General features: G+C 49.1%; 1 protein-coding gene and 1 long non-coding RNA gene across 3 annotated transcripts in view; one reads left to right on the top strand and one right to left on the bottom strand.

Annotated features, from left to right (window-relative positions):
• Positions 1–25,061, bottom strand: part of NCS1 (neuronal calcium sensor 1) — a 110,493-nt gene that overhangs the window by 40,519 nt on the left and 44,913 nt on the right. For both annotated transcript variants that reach the window (XM_030535789.1, XM_030535788.1), the window contains exon 3: positions 7,161–7,185. In XM_030535789.1, coding sequence (XP_030391649.1) covers positions 7,161–7,185 — 25 coding nt within the window. The remainder of the gene's footprint in view (positions 1–7,160; positions 7,186–25,061) is intronic.
• LOC115636093 lies at positions 15,310–23,635 on the top strand. The gene is made up of 4 exons (XR_003996807.1): positions 15,310–15,350; positions 15,824–15,916; positions 21,971–22,062; positions 22,918–23,635. It is a non-coding gene; the product is annotated as an uncharacterized LOC115636093 (long non-coding RNA).

The following is a 25,061-nucleotide window of genomic DNA, read 5'->3' as shown; positions in this document are numbered from 1 at the left end:
GGCATGTCCACACCTTGAATGCAGAGTGCAGTTCTGGTCACCCCATCTCTAAAAAGATATATTGGAATAGGAAAAGGTTCAGAGAAGAGCAACAAAAATGGGCAGTGGTACGGAACAGCTTCTGTATGAGGAGAAATGAAAGATTGAGACTGTTCAGCCTGGAAAAGATGACCAAGGGGGCATATGACAGAGAGCAATAAAATCATGACTAGTGTGGAGAAAGTGACTAGGGAAGTGTTATTATACCTTTCACATAACACAAGAATCAGGGGTCACCCAACGAAATTAATAGGCAGCAGGTGCAAAACTAACATAAGGAAGTATTTCTTCACACAACACACAGTCAACCTGGCAAACTTGTTGCCAAGGGCTGTGGTGAAGGCCAAAAGTATAATTGGGTTTAAACAAGAATTAGGCAAGTTCCTGGGGGATAGATCCATCAATGGCTATTAGCCAAGATGGTTAGGGATGCAATCCCGTGCTCTGAGTGTCCCTAAATCTTTGACTGCCAGAAGTTGGGATTGGATGACAAGGGATGAATCACTTGATAAATTGCCATTGTCTTGTTCATTCCCTCTGAAGCATCTGGCACTGGCCACTGTCAGAAGATAGTATCAGAGGGGTAGCCATGTTAGTCTGGATCTGTAAAAAACAACAAAGAGTCCTGTGGCATCTTATAGACTAACAGATGTATTGGAGCATGAGCTTTCATGGGTGACAAAGTGAGTGTTCACCCACGAAAGCTCATGCTCCAATATATCTGTTACTCTATTTGGTGCCACAGGACTCTTTGTTGTTTTTGTCCGACGATAGGATACTGAGATAGATGGTACATTGGTGTGACCCAGTCTGGCCATTCTTATGTTCCTATTACCAGAGCTGGAAGCTTGGGTGAAGAGGGTCCTTTAGGAACAAAATGCACCTGGATCAGTTGTATTTGGGAGGTAGATGCTCCACAGGAAGGAACACAGGATTTGGGCTCCCAGATTCTAATTCCTGGCCCTGCCAATGACTCACTTGGACAAGTCATTTCAGCCCCGTGCATCAGTTTCCCCATCCATAAAATGGGAATGAGGCTCACTCACCTCCCGCAGGTTAACATTTAGCACAGCACCTTAAACACATGGAGTGCAATACACCTGCAAAGTTACTTCAGAGCAGAACCCCCAAGCAATCTCTGCCTTCCTAACCACTCCTCTTTCATGGGCAAAGTACTCACTGATAGTACGGGGTACTCGATCAAACAGCCATTAAGTCTTGTGCGATCAAGAATTAAACACCACGTTCCATTCAGAGCGTGAGCACAAGGCCCAGCCTGCCTTAAAGCCCAGCTTCTTTGGACATGGTGTGACGTGTCATTCCATATTCTTTATGAAAATATGCTTACGATATGAATGCGATATAACTGAGATGTACTCTAAGCAAGATGGCTCATGTGAGTATCGTTGGACAGGTTATGATGTACTGAATGCGATTATCCAATGTGTATGCCTGTGTCATTTCTGTATCTGAAGTTAGGAATACTGACTATGTATCTGCATTTCAACTATGTTATTTTGGATGACACCCACTGATAACACCTCAGGTACAACAATGGAAAAGCCAGACAGGGCAGAAAGGCCCATCAGCAAGGACAATGGACTGTGAAAAGTTTGGCCTTCCTGTGGACGCTCCATATTGCCACTGATTCATGGACACTGTGATACTACAGCGTCAGATGGTCTTGTCACCTGATACTAAAACATTACCTGGGACTTCGTGTAACTTTCCACTGTAAGGGAAGCGGGGGGTCAAGTCTGGGGAACAAAGGATTCCCACCTTATGTAAATCCTATTTAAGGGTAGGATGGAAGGCAAACAGGACTCCTCCTCTCCATGGCCTGTCGGCCCAAGAAGAAAGACTGCAAAAGGGAAGGCAAGGGGGGAGTCCAGACTGAGACGGGTCCAGTCTGAAAAGGAATATAACTGGAATTCTGAGCCACAGAAACTCTGCAAACTGCCTGCAACAATATCTAGGGTGAGAAATACTACTGGTAACCAATTTCTTTAGTGAAACCAGCTTAGTTTGCATGTTTGATTTCATTTGCTTAGTAATCTGCTTTGTTCTGTTTGTCACCCCTTTTACCACTTAAAATCTGCCTTTTATAGTTAATAAAATTTGTTTTGTTTATTATTAAACCCAGTTTCTGTAATTTCAGGGGGAGAGGTAGGGGAGGTGAAGTGTGCACACCTCTCTCCACATTGTGGGAAGGGGTGAATTTCATAATGTATCTTTGGGTCTGCCCTCCAAGGGAGGTGGACATCTGAGTCTTGAAAGAAGTCCCTTAAACTGAGTCTTCCCATTCACTTGCATGGGAGTCAGATCAAGCCCTTAGGCAGGGGAGCAATAAGGATAGGGGTGTTTACATAAGGAAGAAGCCAAAGCATCAGGAAGCTAAGAACCAGCTGATCTGTGACAATTCCTAGCCTTTAGAGGTCTATCCTCCCTGCTAGTGGGCCTGACTAGTTCAGCAGAAGGCCAGTTTTGTGCTAAGAAAGAGAGAAAATTGTCTCCTCTCCGAGGAGCGGTGTATGAGCATGTGAATCCCACAGCACTGCTGCCTACTTCACATCCAGCCTGCAGAGACAATGAACCTTGGCTCTGAATGCTGATGCTGTTGGCTCGATCTTCCCTTTCCTACTGACATAGCGTGGGGCTAAATTCTGCCCTGATATACACCCCCCTGCAGCCCGATTGGTCTCAGCAGGTTTGTACGGACTGGGAGTGAGGCCCACGGAGTACAACGCTCCGTATAGCATTCGAAAGGCAGCATCCCGTTCCATTCACGTACAGCATGAGCTGTCCAATACAGGTCAGCCAGGCCACGACCTCCAAACACAGGGGCTTTAAACATCAAACACTTAAAGCCAGGCCCAGGCAACTGCACTCTTAATTTTCAGAGATACTGAACCCTCGCAGCTCTTAAGGATTCCAGTGGGAGCTGCAAAAGCTCAGCACCTCTGAATGTCAGGTCCCTTTGGTTGAGGTGACTTGATTTGGGTGCCTGACTGTAAAGTACTCAAGGTCTGACTTTCAGAGGCAGTGGATAATACCTGCATCTCCCCTAGGATGCCAGCACCCTCTAAAACAGACAGTCATTCTGCAAGGCTTCCAGTGACAGCGGATCCAGTGCAGATGGTCTGCACCAGGAGACTCTTTGACAGTGTTGCTTTATAGCTTTCTGGCTTATTGAGTGCTCCCTGCGTGCTCCAGACCCTCCATTGACTGACCCATTGAGTGCACAGACAGAAGCAGCCGCAAACAGCCAGATTCCCGCTGCTTAACTCAGACATGCTGCCTTTAAAGGCATTGGTTTGTTAAGAAGCTTTATAGCACTTTTCTACTCTGGAAAGTGCCTACGCAAAAATGACACCTACTTACTCAGCAGATCCCCGCATACGGACTCACAGCTAGTTACTTCTGTGACTTTTCACTTTGAATAGCCCTGCAGAACTAATACAGCTACAGGACAGGGATCTGGATTCCATCTTTTCTCAAGCAATCTGAACAGGATTGCTAAGGAAGCCAAATTCTGCCCTCAGTTACTCTTGTGCAGGACTGCAGAAGCTGGAAGGGAATGAGTCTGTGGAGGTATCACGGGAGATGTAATCTGAAGCTGAAAGCATCATGCAGGTGTGAGGAACTGCTGGAGATTATGCCAGGCTGAGTTTTTCTTGGTAAGGGATCTGATCCTGCCAGCCTCACTTCACATCCAGTGGTACCAATGAGCAGCCCCATTGGAGGTATTACCTAAAGCTGGTCAACATTTTCCTACTTTCAATTGGTCATCAAAAGTTCAAATATCTAGAAGAAAAACCCTGGAGGATGAATTTTACAACAAAAATGGTCAAGAAAAACATTCCCGTTTTTTTCACCAGTTCTAGTCCTACCCGTTGTGAATAGGAATGGCAGAACCTGGGCCCCAAATGAGTATCTGTTCAGGAGCCATCAACGTAATGAACATGGATCTACATGGCAGAATCACACTAACTTCCTTTTTTCCAGCTCTTTCTTTTGTTGATTATTTTTGGGAGGAGACATTTCACCATGTTGCAGGGCAAGAAGAGTGCTCTCTTGGCTAAGAGCACCCCGAATCTAAGGATGTGTCTACACTGGGAACCTGACCCAGAACAGCTACTGCAGAGTGAGCAATTCCTACAATGGTTATTTTGGAACAACTATAGACCTTTACATTCGCCCTCTACCTCGTTCTGGAAGAACTTCCCGGGTAGACCAGCTTTAACTAGTGCTCTCAGGAGCAAATTGGCCCAATGTAAGATCAACAAGCTGGACCATTAGTCTACAAAGCATGAACTCCTGTTTATCGTCTCTCTCAATATACAAGAGCGCTGCACTAAAGATAACACACCATGCTGGAAACTGAAGTGCACTTTAATTGTGTTTCTCTGCTCTCCACTGAGATTACAAATGTTATTATTTACAGTCAGATATGAGGCACGCAGGGCTCCATAGATGTAATGGGCACACAATGGATAATCGCCTTGCTGAGAAATATCCCCTCGGGATGTATTTTGTTTAGTGTCCAGATGCCTTGTCTTTAATCTGCCCCACGCAAGAAATTAAAATCCCATGATCCCAGTCCGAAGGAAATCTCAGAAAAGGAATTCTCCTCAGCTCTGGAAGCACAATGGGTTGCTGAATGCTACTGAGAACTGAATTACCATAATCCAGTTTGGCTGGTGTGATACTGAAACAGAATTCTTCCAGCTATACATGCCAAAATATCTGTTGAGTTTTAAGCCACTCAGCAGGATGCAAGAGTTTTTAAAAAAAGAAGAACAAGGCCTTTTCCACCAACATGCCTTCAGTACACACATGGGGCCTGGCTGCCAGAGTTCCTGAGCATTCTCAACTTCATTTCATGTTCATGGGAGCTGCAGGTGCTCAGCACTTCTGAAAACTAGGTCTCATCATCTTTCCTCCCCCATCCTCAACCTAGAATAATTGCCACAGTGGAAGGGCTGCACCAAGGTCCTGATCCTGTTACCCTTATCCAGATGACAAGTCCCCCTTGATTTCAGTGGGACTGCTTGCAGGAGTAAGGGCTGGAGGATTGAGGCCCACTCTCAAAGGAATATTCAAATGTTGCCCCCTGGGCTATGGTCATAATCCTTTCAAGCCAAATGCTGCAGTAAGGCTGCTGGTATCCTGCTAACCGGGAGATCTGGTTGCTCCATGCAAAGCACAACCTCTCATGGCTTCTGTGCTCAGATGTCAGGATGCTGAGAGGCCTTATAAAAACCAAGATAGTTTCCCAGGGGTGCACGTATCACCTTCATTAAAGAGACACACTACCACACTCACTCTCCAACCGACGCTCCTGAACCTTGATTCTCATCCGCATTAGGCTTCATTTACCATGACAACCCGCAAAATGAAGAGGGTGCGATATCCACACGCTGCACTGGCTTTAAGAGGACAAGAAAAGCTCTTTTCGTTGCTGGACCAAATTCAGCATGCCACACACAGCAGTCAGGCTGCACTGCGTAATTTAGGTGGGTTTTCAAGATAGTCTGCTGATGAGCCAGCTGCCATAACCAACATGTTACAGGCATTTAAAGAAATGCCAAGGCAATGGACCGGATTCTATTCTGGCTTGCTCTGCTTTTACACCCATCTACACTGTCTCTGGCTTTGATGGGATGGTTTCTGATTGCTGCTGGAGAATCAGTGCCTGTGTATTTATTCCATGCAGGAGCTAACCCATCAAAGCTAGAGAGGGTGCTACGACAGGGCTTGGCAAGCTCCGTTTTTCGCTGATCACTTGGTTCCATTTCTTCCTTCTGCTGGAAGCAGATGGAATTTGATTTTTCACCTTTACCCAGAGCCAAGAGCGATGGGCTCTTGCACGTGCTGCTAGTGGAGGTAGAAAGGCACAAGCATTGCCGCACGCCACGCGTGCTGGGACACGATGTGCAGAACTAGCACAGCCGGAGCGGGATTTATGGATGGTGCTGCACCACAGGAAAGCCCTTCAGTGGTGTTAAGAAACGCTCGCTCTCCCTTCACATTTGTCACTGTCTCTCACGCCTGGGCAGCCTCAGAAAGATTTCAGAGCTTGTTCGAACGCAGAGGTGAGCGTGTAACAGCATCAATGTCAGCACTTGCTTTGGAGGCAAAGCTCATTTATCTGGAAAGCTGCAGCAGAGAAAACCTGCAAACATGGGTTACAGTTTTTTTTCTTTTAAGCTGCTCCATTATTTATGCCGCCCTCCAGGAGTTTTAAGGCTGCCTAACATGCAGCATTATCCAGCTATTAAGCCATGTAGATTGCTCTTAGAGAGACTGCATCTGCCAGAGCCCCCAGATCTTCAGGGCTTTATGTCACAATGCATCGTATGCAACCTGACAGGGAGGGAAGGACAGGGTGGGTGGGCTCTGCAAAATGAGACCCCCTTCTGCTACCAACCCCGGCTAATGTTGCCATCACATTTGGTTCTGCAGCATAGGGGGTGTTTGCTGCTGTCTGAATTTACTTGCTCTCAGCCCCCCAAAAACCCACTCTCTCTTCCCCCACATACACACAACACACCCCCTGTCACATTCCACCCCATCCCAACCCATTTGAAAAGCATGTTGCAACCACTTGCAGGCTGGGATAGCTGCCACAATGCACTGCTCTCTGTGGCCACGGCAAGAGCTGCTAATGTGGCCACGCCAGTGTGTAAGCAGCTGTCAGTGTGGACAGACTGCAGCGCTTTCCCTACTGCACTCTCCGAAGACTGGTTTAACTCAAAGCGCCCTGCATCTGCAAGGGCAGCCATGCTCTCAGTACAGAAGAACCAGGCAGCCAAATAGCTGCATGCAGAGCCTGGTGCCTGAACGAGGCAGAAATGGATTATGGGAAAGATTGCTGGGAACAGGAGCCACGCACTGAAATGACTTGGGTATGACTCTTTTGTCTCATGACTCCTGCCTTTGCATCTCTGTTTAGCCAGCTTCCCAGACAATACAACTCTGAAAAGAAACGGAGGCAAACACACGCATACGGTTACACAAGGTGCACACACTCAACGCAGCAGAGAGAACTGACTTGTCACTCAACGGCTGCATGCACACGGGCGCTCACGGGAATCAGAAACACCAGGCTGGAAACTCACCACTGCTGCACCTCCTTCTCTGTAACTGAAAGAGAAAAGAAGACAGACAAGGGTTAAGCCATTTGGAGTCTTTTCCGCTGAGTTTTTTCATTTTAAGCTGACTGGTTTCTATAGCACAGGGGACTAGATTGCAGTGCACGAGGACCTTTCTGGGGAGAAAATGCCTGTTGCTAAAGGGCTCTTTAATCTACTGCACAAAGTCATCACAAGAACCAATGGCTGGATGTTGATGCTAGACCATTTCAATTCAATAAGGCACAAATTTTTAGCAGTGAGGGTGATTAACTACTGGAAAAAACTACCAGGGGAAGTGGGGGGATTCTCCATCTAGTCTTCAAATCGAGACTGGAGGCTCTTCTGGAAGATGCTTTAGCCAACCAGAATGTACTGTGCTCAAACTCAGGGTAACTGGATGGAAGTCTGTGGCCTGTGATATACAGGATGTCAGACTAGATGATCAAACGGTCCCTTCCGGCCTTCAAATCTTTGAATCTATGAGTATTTTTGCTACCTTTAAGGAAGCTTATTACATCATATCAGTTAGCAAAACTTTCTGGGCCAGATACTCAGCTGATGCAAACTGGCAGTTCCACTGGCTTACGTTGTGCAGCACTGATTCATGCCAGCTGAGGATCTGGCCCGATTTCTCCCCCTCTTGCAGCGTAAGGTGAGGCTGATGTAGAGGAAGGCCACTGAACAATCAGGAATTTCTTTCCAATGCATCTTTTGCCATGACACTGTACGTTAAAAGTACCTGCTTCTTCTTCAGTCTCAACACATAAACACATACACTCCTACAGACAGATAAACGGCTTCCTTCCCCATCTGCCAACATGCTGACTTTAAGAGCTGTCTGTTTGCACCAGGTTCCTTCTTACCTGTTGTCTTAAATGCTATTGTCACACTTCTTCCCTGCTTACTAGCTAAATCTTCAAAGAAAGTGCTCACTGATGGTTTCGAGATCTTTTGATGTCTTTGCTTGTCATACTTCTTCTTCTATTAATCTGAAGCTTCAGAACTGACTCCCTCTGGGTTTTTAATGAATAAGCTTCACACAGCACGTGTGAAGATTTCATTCCTTTTCTTGCCTTTCTCCCACTAGTCCTATTTTTACTGCTTAATTGTCATGCGGTCCTTTTTAGCTGCGCCCAGCGTTCTGCAGCTCTCTCGCTGCAGGTAAATACACTTAAATGATACGGCTTCTACCACAGCACAGGGGCAGAGAGGAAGAAGGGGCTTGTGGACAGAAGGGTTCTATTCCTGGCTTGTGTGACCCTAGACAAGTCCCTTAGCCAAGCTGCGCCTCTGCGTTTGCCCATGTGAAACACGATGGAGTTAATACTTCCCTTACCAGACTGGATACTAGGAAGTTTAGACTTGAAATTAGACGAAGGTTTCTAACCATTAGAGGAGTGAAGTTCTGGAACAGCCTTCCAAGGGGAGTAGTGGGGGCAAAAGACATATCTGGCTTTAAGATTAAGCTTGATAAGTTTATGGAAGGGATGGTATGATGCGATAGCCTAATTTTGGCAATTCATTTGGCAATTGATCTTTGATTATCAACAGGTAAGTATGCCCAGTGGTCTGTGATGGGATGTTAGATGGGTTGGGATCTGAGTTACTACAGAGAATTCTTTCCTGGGTGCTGACTGGTGAGTCTTGCCCACATGCTCAGGGTTTAACTGATCGCCATATTTGGGGTCGGGAAGGAATTTTCCTCCAGGGCAAATTGGCAGAGGCCCTGGAGGTTTTTCGCCTTCCTCTGTAGAGCGGGGCACAGGTCACTTGCTGGAGGATTCTCTGCAGCTTGAGGTCTTCAAACCATAATTTGAGGACTTCAATAACTCAGATATAGGTTAGGGGTTTGTTATGAAAATGGATGGGTGAGATTCTGTGGCCTGCATTGTGCAGGAGGTCAGACTAGATGATCATAATGGTCCCTTCTGACCTTAAAGTCTATGAGACTGTGTGAGGGCTAATGCACTAATGCTTGTAAAGCGCTTTGAGTTCCTTGGATTAAAGAAGACCATTATTTTGTATCGCGGCAACACCACACCCAGAGGCTCCAGTCAGGGATCAAGGGTCATCATGCCAGGCTCTGTATGCTCTCGGAACAAGACAACACCTGCCCTCGCTGTACTTTATAGAAACCATTCATGGGGTTTTTAGCATCAACCTGAGGGAGGGGCTTGCGTGGCGCTCGGGGGGCTGGGCTTTGGGAGGGGCACCGTGGCGCTAATGGGGGGGCGGCGCTCTTTTTTTTTGCTTGGGGGGGCAAAAAAGTTAGCACTGGCCCTGGTCAAGAAGGCCTAGTTGAGCCCTTCCCCACGACAAGAACTTTCCTTGTCACCAGTTCGAGCTTGGCTGACATCGGAACCTCTGCATGGCTGTTCAGTGCCTTAATGAGTTAACGGTCACGCTCAGCCAGCATCCTTGCCAGCAATGAATGAACGAGACTGAACGGCTGAACCACCTAGTCAGTCCTAGCACTGAGACACAATGGCAAAGCTGCATGAGGGACGTTTAGGCTGCTGCTGTCTATGCTGTACCCATTCGGTGGGTAAATAGGGAATCTCTCTGCAACATGAAATGTTACACACGCTAAATTCATTCCAATGAGGGGCCTATTTACTTTCCCAGTACCTCACGTTAGCGAAGAGATTTCCTGCAAAGCAGCTGCAGGAAAACTTTACTATTAACACATCCTGAGCATGGGTAACTTAATAATATTGACCAAGTTCTGCTTATTTCCTGTAGATTTGCTAAGTTTGGCCATTTAAACACAGAAACTGGGAGAGAAAATTCAGTTTAGCTGATATTAACTCTTAATATTGGCCACTTGATAAAACTAACAGGAAGAAAAAAATATATTATTCAATTTCCTCCTAAACCAGACAGCCAGAAAGTGGAAGTTCACCAAAAGGGTGATTCTCAGGCACACAGACCCCACACCAGCTGAGGCTTTACATAGTGACATGGAGTTTTGACTGTGGTTGCAGCTGTACTGCCCGCCCTGAGGGCTCAAGAGTCCTGAGACCAGCTCCACAGAAATCATGAGATTGGCTAGAAACATTTTTTTTAATTGGAAGCTGAGACTCACAATCACGTGACTCCAGGAGCTGGGGGTTTAAGAAAAAACACCCAGTAACATTAGAAATAAGTGGCGAGAGTCTGCACCACAGATGGAGTGGAGCTAAGCATCTCTTAAGGAACATCTGTTTGGAGCTATTATTGATGGGCCAGGAGACAGCTGTCTAAATCTCAGAGGTGCCCATACGTTTCTATCCCAAACCTGGGAAACACAGTCATGCACATCAAGGTCTTTTTAGCAGGAATAAGCTGCATTTCACCTTTTCATATTCCCTCTTCTTTCACCATCTCCTGTCTCCTGCAAGCATCCATTAAACTAGTGGTTCTCAACCAGGGGCCCGGGGGGGGGGGCGCGAACAAGTTTCAGGGGGTCTGCCAAGCAGGACCAGTGTTAGACTTTCTGGGGCCCAGGGCAGAAAGCCAAAGACCCACCACATGGGGCTGAAGTCCCGGGCCCTGATCCCAGCCATCTGAGGCTGAAGCTGAACTTGGCTTCGTGGGGGGGCCCCTGTGGCATGGGGCCCCAGGCAATTGCCCTGCTTGCTATCCCCAATGCCGGCTCTGGTTTTAAACCAGTTGTGGCACAGGTGGGTCGTGGAAATTTAGAGCATGTTGGGGGGGGCCTCGGAAAGAAAAATGGTTGAGAACCTCTGCGTTAAACTGAATATGCAGATACAAGACAACTAGGCCCTCGATCATCAGGCCAGAGCCACGACAGTGCACTCTGAGCTCTCCCCACAGCCCCACTCTCAGGAGTGGAGAGGGTCCAACACGTGTGATTATGCATTTTGCCAAGGAGAAGAAGGAACGTTTTCCTGCATACGAAGCCTGGGACAATATTCTTCGGTTTTCTCGTAACGCATCTAGAGTTACCTAAATTCACATCTTTAGGGGAAGGACCCGGTTACTCAGGTAAGCAAGGTCATGTACCAGGTGGCTGAGGTACTTCACTGGTGCCAGGACCTTGTTGCACGCTCACCCTCTCTTCTGCTGGTGATGCAGGGAGCCAAGGGATTGTGGCTACTCCAAGGCACCAGCAGGAAGCCTGGTGCCAGGAGGCTGGCTGAAGAGGGAATAGCCTTGTTCGGTCACTGCCTCCTCATCTCCCGTCTATATACTAATACCAACAACAGCAACAAAAGCACTAGGGCTGAAATTAACTAGGATAATGAGGCAGAGTGGCTACATGTGGCTCTGTGAGCAGCTGATAAAAATAGAAACTCCAAGATGCATGAACAGATGCCATTTATCCTGAATGGCGAGACACCCAATAAAAGAAAGCAATTTTCCATCAGAAAGATTTATAATGTGCTTGGCAAGAAGCACCAACTGGAGAAGGTAAGGGCTGGCATAAACACATCAGGGCAATGGAGACAGCAGCATACAAGACATGGCTCCATCAGGATGCTGTTGGCAAGGGGGTTCCAGAAGCCCGTTACCAGCTGCCAAAGGAAAAGTGGGCCAGACCCCCCTCTGGTATAAATCACACAGATCCACTGGCTTCAGGAGAGTGACGCTGATTTGTGCAGGCTGAGGATTTGGCTTGGTGACTTTCCTTTGGTGCACAGAAGTCCTATTCAGGATTAGGGCTCCGTGCCGCCAGTCACTGAACACCCTGTCATAACTTTCCTACTCAGATCTGAACCTTAGAGTTCAGAACATGAGAAGCTAGCGTGAAACCTCCAAACTTAATTACCAGCTTGGATCTGATATCGCTGCCACCAGCCAGAGAATTCCAGTGTCTGGCTCACTCTGGTCTCCCCAAAACCTTCCCTGGGGAACCCCAAGACTCAGATTCCTTGAGTCTCACGACAAAGGGAAATAACCCACTTCCCTTCCCCCTCTTTACCTCCTCCCAGATTTCCCCGCCCTGGGTACTCTAGGAGATTCCCTGGCTTCAAGTCCTTGAAACACAAGTACCGAGAGATCAAATCTCTCTCTCCCCTCACCCAGAGGGTATGCAAATTCAGGCTTAGTAAATCTAACACAAAGAGATTCTCTCTTCCCCCCCCCCCGTCTTCTTCCTCCCACCAATTCCTTGGTGAGCTGCAGACACAATCCCCTTGAGTCCCCACTAAAAAAAAAAATCCACAGGTCTTAAAAAGAAAGAAAAAGACATAAAATGGTCTCTGTATCAAGGTGACAATATACAGGGTCAATTGCTTAAAAGAAAAATGAATAAACAGCCTTATCCAAAAAGAATACAATTTAAAACATTCCAGCAACTACACACATGGAAATACACAAAAAACAATATAAACCTATTGTCTTACTATCCTTGTACTTACAACTTGGAAACAGAAGATTAGAAAGCCTGGAGATAGAGAGATCACTCTCAGAGCCGAGAGGGTCACCGAACCAAGACAAAGAACAAAAGAACTTACACCCAAACTTCCTTCCACCCAGTTTTGAAAGTATTTTGTCTCCTGATTGGTCCTCTGGTCAGGTGTTTCAGGTCACTGTTTGTTAACTCTTTTATAGGTGAAAGAGACATTAACCCTTAGCTATCTGTTTATGACACACCCACTCAGTGAAAAGATGGGCCCTGCCCCACAAGGCTTATAATCTACGTGCTTGTCTTCACTGCAGCCTTAACTCGAGTTCTTACTTAAGTGTTGTTCCGAACCCAAATCCCAGCCACACCCACAAACCTTTTGCTCAAGCGTGGCGGTGCTTCACACCTGGGCTAGCGGGCCCGTCTGCGGGACAGGCTAATGCCCAGTGCTGCCAACATTCAAGCTGCTAACGTCCCCGCTCAGCAGTGTGGATGCAGGGTAAGCAGTTTGGATGCCAGTCCTCCTCCTGTGCTTTCCCACAATTCCCCCAGCCCATACTTCCTTGCCATTTACCGACTCCCTGCTTCTGCACGGGACGTCACCTACTGGTCCTTATACACCGGGGAGACTTTTAACAGCTTGCTGTTCCGGCAACAATCCCACTGTGCTGCTACAGAAACAGAAAGCTGGCATCCAAGAGATCGTCCTCTCAGCGGGCTGCCAGCTGGGAGAGCATGCCAAGCTGGAACCAGGTTACTAAGTTGCTGGGTGAAGACCACTTTCCCGCAGGTGCCAGAGGTGAACAAATTCTCCCAGAATACGCTGCAAAAGAGTTCATCTTAGTGAAGCACCAAGAACTGGATGATATGCCCCTAGAAGTCCGAGCATGCCAGGCAGTGGCCACACACGAGTGCCAATCACTGGGTGACATCCAGACCCAGCTGAAGTTAATGGTAAAACTCCTACTGACTTCAATGGCATCAGGATTTCACCCCGGCCCACGCACCTTCAGAGATCAGATGCAATGTGAGCCAGTTGAGGGGCATGGGCCAGAATGGAGGCTCCCAGAGCACAAGGCTCAGGGACAGTGGGAGAAGAACAATGTATGTTTTCACTGAAGAAGCTTCTCTAGACTTGGAAGTCCTGCCGCCACTTGGGAAATTCAAATGCAGGGAATATTGGCACCTGGGCTGAGGGGCGGGAGCTCTGCTTCAGGAACACAGCAGGAGGGATTTAACGCTGATTTCAGCAGCAGTGTCTAGCAGGATGGTCAAGAAACAAGCACAGTAGAGGACAGAGAGGCCTGGGCTTAATGAAGTCAAAAATGACACAGTCAGAGAGAGAGGCCTTGTCGACATGGGAGAAATTGACCTGTATCGCTATTCTGGAATAACTCCCCTATGTGGATGCTATTCCGGAACACAGCGAGCTATTCCAGTATAGCTATGCTGGACAATTTCCCTGTGTAGACAACCTCTGCCCCTTGGATCTAGCTGTAAGGGTGGGATGAGCGGAGCTGTTGGGCCAAGAAGAGCCTCCAACATTTGATGTGTGGAGGTAACAAGTAAGCCAAAGTCGGCCCTGTCTTATACCCCAGTGAAGCACCCCATGTGCCCAATGCCCATTAGATTTCATGCTGCAGGGGCCCTGTGCCCCAGCTGCAGTTTCAGACACCTCTATCGTTTCCTTTGCTGGCGCCGGCAGGCGCTGTAGGCGTTCAGATCGCTTGTTTAGATGCCTTCCTGTGGATTTAGGAACCCTAGTTTGAAAATGTTGGCCTGATCCTCTCACAGAGAATCATGCATCCCCAGGGCAACCCAAACTGGGACTCATCTGAAAGGACAGGTCTGAAAAGCAGCATGAAGGCACCACTGTCAATTACAGGTTAAAGGCGTTTAATGCTTCAAATGCTGCAGCGCAGGGTTAACTCACCAGGAAAGACGCTCCCCCAGCACATCCACCACAAACAAGTACCTTGAGCAGCCTATTGAGGGGGGAATATGAACCATTATCTCCATCTATCCAGCTACTTACATGGCCTCCCTTACTGCCCTATCTGAGTGGTTCACAGCCACTAATTACGTCTCCCCTTTGTCCTATGAGGGGCTCAGATTATATTCAGAGGATGACAATAGGAATAAATGATAAAATAACCCCAACAATAGGGGGCTGTAGCAGGGTAGTTACCCAGCTCCTGCCTGGAAGGGCTTGAAGCAGCCCTGAGAGAGGTCTGTGGCAGGGAAAGCAGCTCATAGGCTGATTGGGGAAGCAGCTGCAGCTGAGTCACGCCCCAGTCAGGCCTCAGCTGGCCCTATATAGGAGGCTGGGAGCCAGGAGCTCAGCAGTCTCTCTCTAGCTGTAGAGGGAGAAGGACCTGGCTGCAGGGACTTGAGTGGAGCAGGGCTGGGGAAAGGCAGAAGAGCTGGGGAGGCTCCAGCCTGCAAAGCCCCAGGCTGCAGCCTAGCAGGAGGGTACTGGGGGTTGCAGAGAGCAGCCCACGGGCAGGCAGAGGCAGCAGGTCCAAACCCTCCTTGCCAGTGATGAGTGGCTTATACCGCAGTCTGCCCCGGAGAACGGGGGCTAGTTGGTGACTGGCAGTAGCCCATGACTGGGCAAGCTGGGGATAGAGGGTTAGGGGTTCCCTAGGGTGGGGAGACCCTGAGATTGTGGGGGTATTCCAAGGGGCAGCACCCCAGCCTAGAAGGGGCACTGGGGTCCAGGAGGGACTTGGGTCCAGCAGCAAGTGGGACACCGGCCTGCAGAGGGCGCACTGGAGGCTGGAAGAGCTAATTCCCTGGACAACCAGCAGGAGGCGCTGCAGGGGGTGAGTCCCATTGTTACAGGGGCCTTCTGTAATGAAGCCAGGGAGGTGGGGACCAGGGAGCAGAGCACAGGATGAGGATGGGGGTAGGGGGTCAGCTCAGACTACCCAAACTTATTGCTCTCTAGCCTCTCTCTCCAACTGCATTTCCTCTGAGATTCTATTTCAATCTCGGCATCAGTGTTTCAACTCCAGCAGGAAACAATTAAGAAACTTGCTCTTTTTTTAGTAAGGGGAAAATGCTGCTAACTACACACTCCCGTTGGGTGGGCAGGGAGAAAGTGACGGAGCAGAATCCCCGCTCATCTGGCTCTCACTCTGGGATGCATGCAGCAGCCTCCCCAAACCCGCTGAGCACAGCTGGTGGGAGAGGCTCTCGTGAGTGTCTGATGCTGATAGACTGGGTGCTCCGGGTGGTGACCCTGTCAGTGCTTACCTAGTGGGAGTTGTGCATCTAAATCTCCTAAATTATATAGGAATGGAGCCTCTAAATCCCTTGGGGTGACTTTGAAGAATCTCTGCCTACAACATCAACTCTACTAGAAACCAGTGTGCCCTGCTATTCTATGGTAAGTACAGATATGGTCCCTGCACTGGGGACCCATACGTTATGTAGACGGACAATACAAAACATACTGGGAGACCCAGAGAAAGCTTCTTCCTAAGAGCTTTTCTAACACACACAAGGGTGATAGGTTGTGGCTTGCAGCTTCTTTTACCTCTGTGTTTGCTTGGGCCACATTCTGATCTCAGTTACAAGGGCAAAAACCTGGAGGGATACCACTGGAAGTTAGTGCCCTTGCTCCAGCTCGCACCTGGTGTAAACAAATTCCTGGCCATCTGGGGTAAATGAGCTCCAGGACTCACTCCAGTTTGCGCACAGCTCCCGATCTAGCCACTGACCTTCTCGTATTAGGCAGGGGGGCTGAAATTCTGACCTGGAGTGGAATACTGTTGAGCCAGCCCATTCTGCCATGTCTCTCTGCTGCAATGAGGCACCCTGCATAGGTGCTGCATACACAGAGGTAGCGTGTGCCAGACCCTAGGGTGGAGACAGTGTGTAACAGCAGGCTGCAAACCAAAGGGAGGAATATGCCCCCTCTTTTAAGCAGCTAATTAACCTTGGACTTGAAGGTTTCCTCTGGGCTCTTGAGAGGGGAGAGGGAGGTTTAACAGGCTCAAGGAGAGGAGTGGCCTTTCCTCGCTGGCTTCCTTCAAAAGCTCCTGCCTCTCTGATCCCAGTGGAGGGGCTGAGCAGCCTGAACTGGCTTTGAAATCCCTTCCCTCTAAAGAACAGCGATTTGGTGGGAGCATGTTCCGAAAGAAGGCGAGTTTGGTGACACACAGGGCAATGGGGGCTGTGCTCTAGGGCAGTGGCTCTCACCCTTCCAGGAGTCTGATTTGTCTTGCATACCCACAAGTTTCACATCACTTAAAATCTACTTGCTTACAAAATCCGACCTAAAAATACAAGTGTCACAGCATGCTATTACTGAAACCTTCATTACTTTCTCATTGTTACCATAGAATGATCAAATAAATCAACTGGAATATAAATATCATGAGTACATTTCCGTGTATATAGAGCAGCATACGCAAGTCATTGTCTGTAGGAAATCTGAGTTTGTACTGACTTTGCTAGTGCTTTTTATGTAGCCTGTTATAAAACCTGGCAAATATCTAGATGAGCTGATGTACCCCCTGGAAGATCTCTGCATACCCCAGGGGTACACTGAGAGCCACTGTTCTAGGGGGTGAGCCTGGAGCTCTCCCACTCCCATGGAGCTAGGTCTGAGCACTGAATAACATTCGGCCTTTTGTGTATTGCTAAGGGCTCCCCGCTCCCCCTGTCTCTTTGCTCCTAGGAAGCTTTCTCAGGGTAACAGCACGCTCTGCACTGCTCCCCACTGGCCTCTCATGGCCCCGTCAATGTTAGGCAAAGAGGAAAGGAAATGCAGCGAGTCGCCCTGGCCAGTGCTGTAACGAGGGCGCGGAAGGTGAGAGGTGCAGAAAGTCTCTCATTTGGCGGCAATTCAGCAGCAAGTCCTTCCCGGGTTGCAGCTCTGCGTGGTTAAGGATGAAATCCTGACTCCACTGGGGCCAGTGGGAAAAGTCTCATCAGTGCAGGAGGCAGAGCTTGAGGGCCCCTTTGCAACTGTGGGACAAATTCCCACCAGGAAAAAGGACCATCACAACCACCCCCACACCATCCATGCCAACTGCCAGATGCCCCTCTACCCAACTTCTCCAGGGCAGCATGGACACTTCAAAACAAACCTCTACCAAAACAAAACACTACACTGCACCTACAAGTCTCCCCCTGGGGTGAGCAGGAGAGAGAGCAAGCCAGAAGTGACAGATGTTAGGCACTTAATCCACATCTGGAAAATACAACAGTGACAAGGGTAGAAGAACCTAGATGGAATACAGCAGAGGATTTCACCCCCTGTGGGTAAAACCCCTCCAGGAGGAAGTAGGGAGAATTCCAGGCCTGTTCTACACACTAACTTGCACCAGTTTAACTAATGGGGTGATTTTATACTGGAGCAACTGGGTGTGTGGACACTATTTCAAGCTGGCTTGTTTCATTTAACCAGCCTTGCGCCAGTAAATGTAGAGAAACAAGCTCAACTGATAAAACCAGTTTAAAACCGATATAAGAGCCACACACACAAAAGCCACACCACTTTAACCAAGTCAATTGCAACTTTTGTATATAGACAAAGCCTTAAGAGAAATCAGTGACAGAGTCAGAAATGTGAGCTCAGGCCTGGGAAATTACAGGGCATGGCCAGAAGAGACAGTTCCTCCCCCCAGTTTATCCGAGCAACTGGAGACCAAATCTGGGAGTATAATCTTAAACCTCTCCCTCTGAGCAGCACTGAGATGTCACTGCCTGTGCTCTCCTACTGCAAAAGAGCTTCATTTCCACTCTGCTTCACCCCCGAACCCAGCTCTCTCATATAAAGCAGGAGAACAGACAGGATAAAGGAAGTTGGCCCATGGATTGTGGGATACTTTTGACGGACTCCCAGGACCCGAGTCGGAGGGGGGGGAGGGAGTTGCATCTACACTGCAAAACAATTGGTTTGTACTCTAGGTCCTTGACTTGAGTTTGAACCCTCCATATCCACAGTGAACTAGGACCCCAGGTCCAAGTTTGACAGATTTCTGTGTAGACAGAAAAGGGGGCGGGCGGTTGAGCTCAAGCCTGAGTCTGAGCCCCAGCTTCCACTGCAGTGTAGACATTGCCTAGGAGACCTTAATTCCAACCAGAGCTCTGCAGACACTGAGGCTGAATCCTTCATACATTATAACAGTGGGGAAGTGAATGGGTTAAACTCAACGAGCCGCAAGACCATTGCCCCTGAGGGTGACTCTATTAATCCCAATGAACCCACTGGTCTTGAGCCAGCCAGTCATGAAGTTCAGCCATGCGGAGGGACCCTGCTGTGCCCCTCAGATCCCTGATTCCCCGCATCGGCAGAGGCACAGCACACGTGCCTGCGAATTCAGGTATGGCAAGAAACTGGAGGATGCTTCGCCTTTGGCGGGTGAAAGCAAGCCCAGCACCCCGCTCGCTGCCTGTAAGGAAGGTGCGAGGGGGGGCTGTTGGAAGCCTGCCCGAACACAACTGCAGAGCAGATGACGTCTGCCCCCATGTCTTGCCCCGGGAGCATTTCTGTAGCTGGCTGGCACATTCTGTTGGCGCGTGCATGCCTTGCCACACACCCTGCATGTTTACCGGCACAGCACTGGCGGCATTAGAATGCAGAGAATTTCCACTGCACCTTCAGCATGAATGAACTGAACCTTACACAACACAGGGGGGAAGCATCATCCCCGTTTTACAGATGGAAGCCTCAGCACGGCCGAGGGACTCTTCTGCAGTGACCCAGCTCAGCAGCGGCAGAGCTGGAGACTGAACGCAGGACTCCTGGCTCCTAATCCTTTGCTGTAACCGCAAGGACACGCGCGGCCTCTCCCTTGCCCCTCATGTACACAATAAATCAGAAGACGACAGCCTAGCCTCTGGTTTCACGGGGACTGTCCCTCTCTCAGGGAGGCTTGCAGATGAGAAACTGCCTCAAACGTGAAATCAGGTATTAGGAATGGCAATATACAAAAACCTGTAGGAGAACACTTCAGTCTCCCTGGACACACAATAGCAGATTTAAAGGTATCCATCCTGCAGCAAAAAAACTTCAGGACCAGACTTCAAAGAGAAACTGCTGAGCTTCAGTTCATCTGCAAATTTGACACCATCAGCTCAGGATTAAACAAAGACTGTGAATGGCTTGCCAACTACAAAACCAGTTTCTCCTCCCTTGATTTTCACACCTCAGCTGCTAGAACAGGGACTCATCCTCCCTGATTGAACTGACCTCGTTATCTCTAGCCTGATTCTTGCTTGCATATTTATACCCACCTCTGGAAATTTCCACTACATGCATCTGACGAAGTAAGTATTCACCCACGAAAGCTCATGCTCCAATACATCTGTTAGTCTATAAGGTGCCACAGGACTCTTTGCTGCTTTCTCAAACATGAAGCAGATCCTGGGATGCATCGCAGCCTCCGTCACAATACAAAACAGAGCCCCCTAACACGTGCATCCCAGCTTGTGTACACATGTGTGAGAATGAGGATGTGCATGGCGGACGGTGCATACTCTTAACGAGGGAGGAGCAGGGCATGCAGGCCAGAGAAGGATCCTGGCTCTGACTTCTGCCACAATGAAAAGTGCTGCTTTGCGCCACTCGCCCTGACGGAGTGCTATCAAAACAGATTCATAGCACAGCTCCCCTGCCCAGCCCCTTTCTTTTACTGTACTTAAGATTAATAGGAGCAGCCATCAGAGAAGCCCAGCGTGTACAGTCGAGAACAGAGGCGCATCTGCAATCACTGCACAGCTAGGAAAGGATGCCGCAGTAGCCAGAATAGCCTCTTCCATTTTCCTATCTCCTCAGCATCTTCAGCCATTAACCCAAACTGTGCAAATTCCTGACAGCCCAGGCCCAGCTTGGTTTGTGACCCAGCCTACTGGCCAATGAATCCCTTAGAGTCCCACTGTAACACCACAGCAGGTGGCTTGGGGCAGGCTAATAGTAGTGATCAAAGCTTTTCCTGAAGGGTTGTAGTGACACTGTCCTGACTGCCTGGACTGAAATTGACAATGGTCTCCAGAGGCAGAATGTGTTAATATGCAGCCTGGAGCAATGCAAAGCAAAGCACAGCTTGCTGGAGAGACCAGTGACAGTTTTATGGGCCGGTCTCTGGTGAGCCACCCGGGACAGAAATAAACACTGTATATCACACAGGGGGAGGAGAGCTGGGAATCCCAGCAGAGTTTTCCAGGGACACACAGTGCTTTCGGCCTAGGTGCAATGTATTGAGCCTTTGCATTGTGTTATTCTAATCGTCACCTTGGTATTTTCTCTCCCACTTCAAAAGAAGCTCTCCACAATAATAAATGCACTTCCACATAATGTTTTTCATTGGTACCTCCAAACACGCTGTACAAAGGTGAGGAAAGAATTATTAGCCCATGAGCCTTCCAGTTCTACACTGCCATGGTTTTCCAGATATAGGGAAATTAAAGAACAGGAAGATTAAGTAGCTTGCTTAAAATCACAGAGGGGCTCCCTTGCAGAGCTGAGAACACCGCCCAGATCCCCTGACTCCCAATCCCATAAGCACCCATCACCCAAGGCTATCCCTGCCATTTTCAGGCACTCACCTAAAAGCCCCCAGAGGGTAACAGCTTTCAGAAAGCAACTACCTGAGCTAGAGCCTGCAGTCTATTAGTGGCCCACCAACCCATCCAGTTCACCCATTTCTACATTTAATTTGTGAAATAGGCACTAGAGAGGTAGGGAGGTAGATGGGTGGGCAGGTGACCTGGTCTCCTTTCAGTGCTTCTCTACGCCCTGCTTTTGGGGCAATTGGGAATGGAGTGACACAGAACCCCTTGGGGACATACATTAGAGCAGAGGTGCTACCTCACTCCCACACTGCCATACTACCAAGCCCCAGCAGTGTGGGTGGGCAGGCCCTGGCTCCTAATTCTGAGCACAATGAAAAGGTGATTAATGGCCATCTGGGCAACACAGCAGATGGCTGGACCACCTGATCCTGTATACACCCAGAGTGAGACGGCGCACACAGGGCAGAACTGCTTTCAGGAAAGGGAAACGCACACTGCGTTCCTTGTTAATCACGTCGTCGTTTAACACTCTCTCCTAAACAAGCCTTCCCCTAAACAGCAAGTCCTTTCCCCTTGGAAGAACGCAATGACTGTATCCCCCGGCCAGGTGACACATCACATTTTGGGCTTGAGTCTCTAATTACAGAAGAGGAGATGACTGTTAAGCCAATCACTGGCTAACCTGGAGGGGGTTTAAAGCGGGAGGCACTGACTTCAGCTCCTTGTCGACCTTAATTTCCCCAGTCAGCTTGCTTTCGGGTTGTCTCATCATTCCCACTTCTGCCCTGGAGCAGCTGGTGCTAGCCAGAGCAGTACGGACAAGATAACGCCAGGAGCGTCTTGTAAACCCAGCTTCTGCTGAGCGCTTCCCTAGAGCAAGATGCCATTAACCCTCCCACCTCTTCTCCCCTCACAGATCGAGCTCTGAGAAAGAAACTCCTGCAGCGCCTGCACCCATTTCCCTGCTGCACGATTAACGCTCTGCTAAGATTTATATGGCCACAGCCTGTAAGTGACTGAATGTACCTGCAATTACAGATCCTGATCCAGATTAAAGCATCTGAGCTGCCTTTTTCCAGCGCCCAGAACCTGGTCAATTTTGTGCTACTCTGACTCAGACTGATCAGTGATGCTAATAAATGACCCTGCCGCAGCAGCAGAGAGCTGCAGCTAGCAAACCTGTAAACCTCTGAGAAAATATCAGCTCTCAGCCCCAGGCTGTGGCTGACAATGCTGGAAAGATACTCGGGGGGTGGGGGGAGGATTGGGGAAGGGGGAAGCTCTCAGCCCCAGGATGTGGCTGACAATGCTGGAAAGATACTCCGGGAGTGGGAGGAAGGGTTGGGGAAGGGGGAAGCACCACACAGGTCTGCTATGCCCTTGGGGGAAATGGAGACAACTATCACCCACCAAGCCCCTTCAACCCCAGGTTCTCTTCTTTCACTCACTCCCTATGCCAACCTGCGATTACTCAGCACATTCCAACCTGCTTCTGTGTCCTGGCAGTTTTCAGACACATTCAGTTCCTGTAAGCTTAGCTGGCATTTGTTGCTGTGCTTATTTTCCCCTTCCTCCTGAAAAATCAATGATCAGCTAGCTCCTCAGCTGAGGTGTAAACAGCCATAGCTCCACTGATTTACCCCAGCCAGGGAGCTGACCCTGAGCGGCTAGGGACAACAGATGGACTCAGACCAGAGAATAAGACCCAAACACTCCCATTCGTATTAGAACCCAGAGATCTGAATCAGCCACTATGGGGGGATTGGATCGCAATGTGCAAGGGATCTCATTTCTTCAGTGAATGCAGCTCAAGATGGCGGATGTCTCCTGGGATCTGCTGATCTAACACAATTTCCATTTTAGGGGCAGGACCTCGGCTCATGTCAACTACTCAGCAGACTCTAGTGGCCTCATACCCACGCCAGAGCCCTGATCTGGCCTAACATTAACCAGGATCTGAAGCCTCCCTCCTGAGCCCAGCTCCACGTGGTCGTGAATGTTCTGTATAGGACTGGGAGCAGTACATGTGCCAAGGCTCCAGGCTTTCATTCATTGTGGGAAGACTAGCAAAGGTATTAGGCCACCTAAAGGAAACTACCCTTCCCTAGTTCTATTAGACTCCCTTGGCCTCTCTCCCCATCTCTATTCTTGTTAACCAATAGACAGACTCTGCACCAGTGTAAATCCAGAGTGACTCAGGTTTTAGCTTGCCTGGTACTGCTTCATGCTGGCCAATGGCTAAAATTCATCCCTGCTGTAACAGAGACTATGAAGTTACAGCAGGAATTAAACCTGCCTTGAAATTTCTTACCTGCTACCATCAGAGTTCTTGCTCACGTGACATTGTACACAACTGCCGGCCAGATCCTCTGCTGATTTAAACTGGCTTTAATGGGGTGGTGCCACTGGACACTAGCTAAGGATCTGACCCAAAGGTTCCATCCAGATCAAGGTGTCCAACCCAGTGCTTAATTTGTGCCAGGGCTTGCCAGGGCTGTGCCCTGGCACCTCTGGGCTTGGCAGTTCTTAGCCCCGGGGCCTCTGGGTCTGGTACTTCAGAGCTCCCCCCCCCCCCCCGGTGCCTCTGGATCTGGTACTTCAGAGCTCCCCCCTCCCCCAGTGCCTCTGGGTCTGGCACTTCAGAGCCACCCCCTCTCCAGTGCCTCTGGGCCTGGTAGTTCAGAACCCGCCCCCCTCCCGGGCACCCTTGGGCCTGGTAGTTCAGAGCCCCCACACACACACACACCTCTGGGCTTGCTGCATCAGTTATGAATGTAAAAAAATTGCTTGAGCCCTGGCACCTCTTTCATTACAAATTAAGCCCTAGGTCCAGTCTAACAAGGTTCTTGTTTTCTCTCTCACTAGTACCACTGCATGCACACATTCCTCTCTCTCAGCTTGAGAACTGTTGCTGTGCACCGTAAAACAGCTGCTTTGTGCAGCCCCCAGGGATGCGCATTCTAGGAGTGGGGATGTCGTGACCCCTATAAAGAGCCAGCGTATCAGCTTGTTAAGTGTGCAGAGCACACTGGGAACCTTCGAGAGGAAAAGCACTGACTAAATGTAAGATTATGCTTCATTATTAGCCCTATAGGCATGACTGAGCCGAAGCCCCTGCTATGTTCTGAAGATGTCGTCCTAGATCTCTAATACAGCAAGCAGTCTAGTGGCTTCTGTGTCTTTGTTTTCTCTTACTCATCTCAAAATAACACCAGGGCATCAGGGAAAGGATGACTCAGGCCTGGGCAATAGGACATAGACGTTTTCACCTGTAGGTTAGTGGTTTGAATCCAGCCCAGACTGGGAGTCATCTGATGGTCCTTTAACAGCTTGTGTCAAACAGGGGGCTACAGCGGACAAGTATCCACAGCACAAAACCCCACTGATGGACAGAAGGAGCCGAGTGCCAAGTGACATATGGCTGTGGAGCCATATAGAACTGGTCCCTCCAAGGAGGAGGGATGTCAGCAGAGCATCACTGAGGAGACTCTGGAGATAAATAAAGGGGTTTGGTTTCCAGGGCTTTTCATCCAGCACCTTCCATGAGCAACAGATTCACATAAGTGTTTAAAGAATCGCAGACTAGATCTCTCGTCAGCTGGTGTGCCGGGGGGCGTGTCACAAAAAGTAGAAGGCAAATATAATATCTGGATTTCTGGAAACTTAAAAAAAAAAATCCAGGCTGCATTTCCCTCTGAGCAGTAGCCTCAGTCATTTCTGGTAAAGCCTGCAGAGTGCCTGCAATTTACTGGATCTCGCCAGCTGGGGCTGGTCCCATCACTTCCCATCAGCTCCACTTCCAGGAAGAGCTGAAGTGAAGTGGCGGTTAAGGATGTCCCAGCTAAGGGGAGCAAGGACTCTGGCTTTGGGTTCCAAAGCGATGACTGGCCCCAGCTCCAGCTCATGATTCATACCCTCTGTCTGCAGTGCAGCCTGCAGGTCGAATGTTCCGTCTCTGCTCCCACAGGGCCACTGCGACGCTCCAGCTTCACAAAGCCAGCGCTCCA

The sequence above is a fragment of the Gopherus evgoodei genome, chromosome 16 (genome assembly GCF_007399415.2).
Source record: "Gopherus evgoodei ecotype Sinaloan lineage chromosome 16, rGopEvg1_v1.p, whole genome shotgun sequence".
NCBI classification, from domain to species: domain Eukaryota; kingdom Metazoa; phylum Chordata; order Testudines; family Testudinidae; genus Gopherus; species Gopherus evgoodei.
Note: the sequence above shows the minus strand (reverse complement) of the source record. Positions and strands in the feature narration are given on the sequence as shown.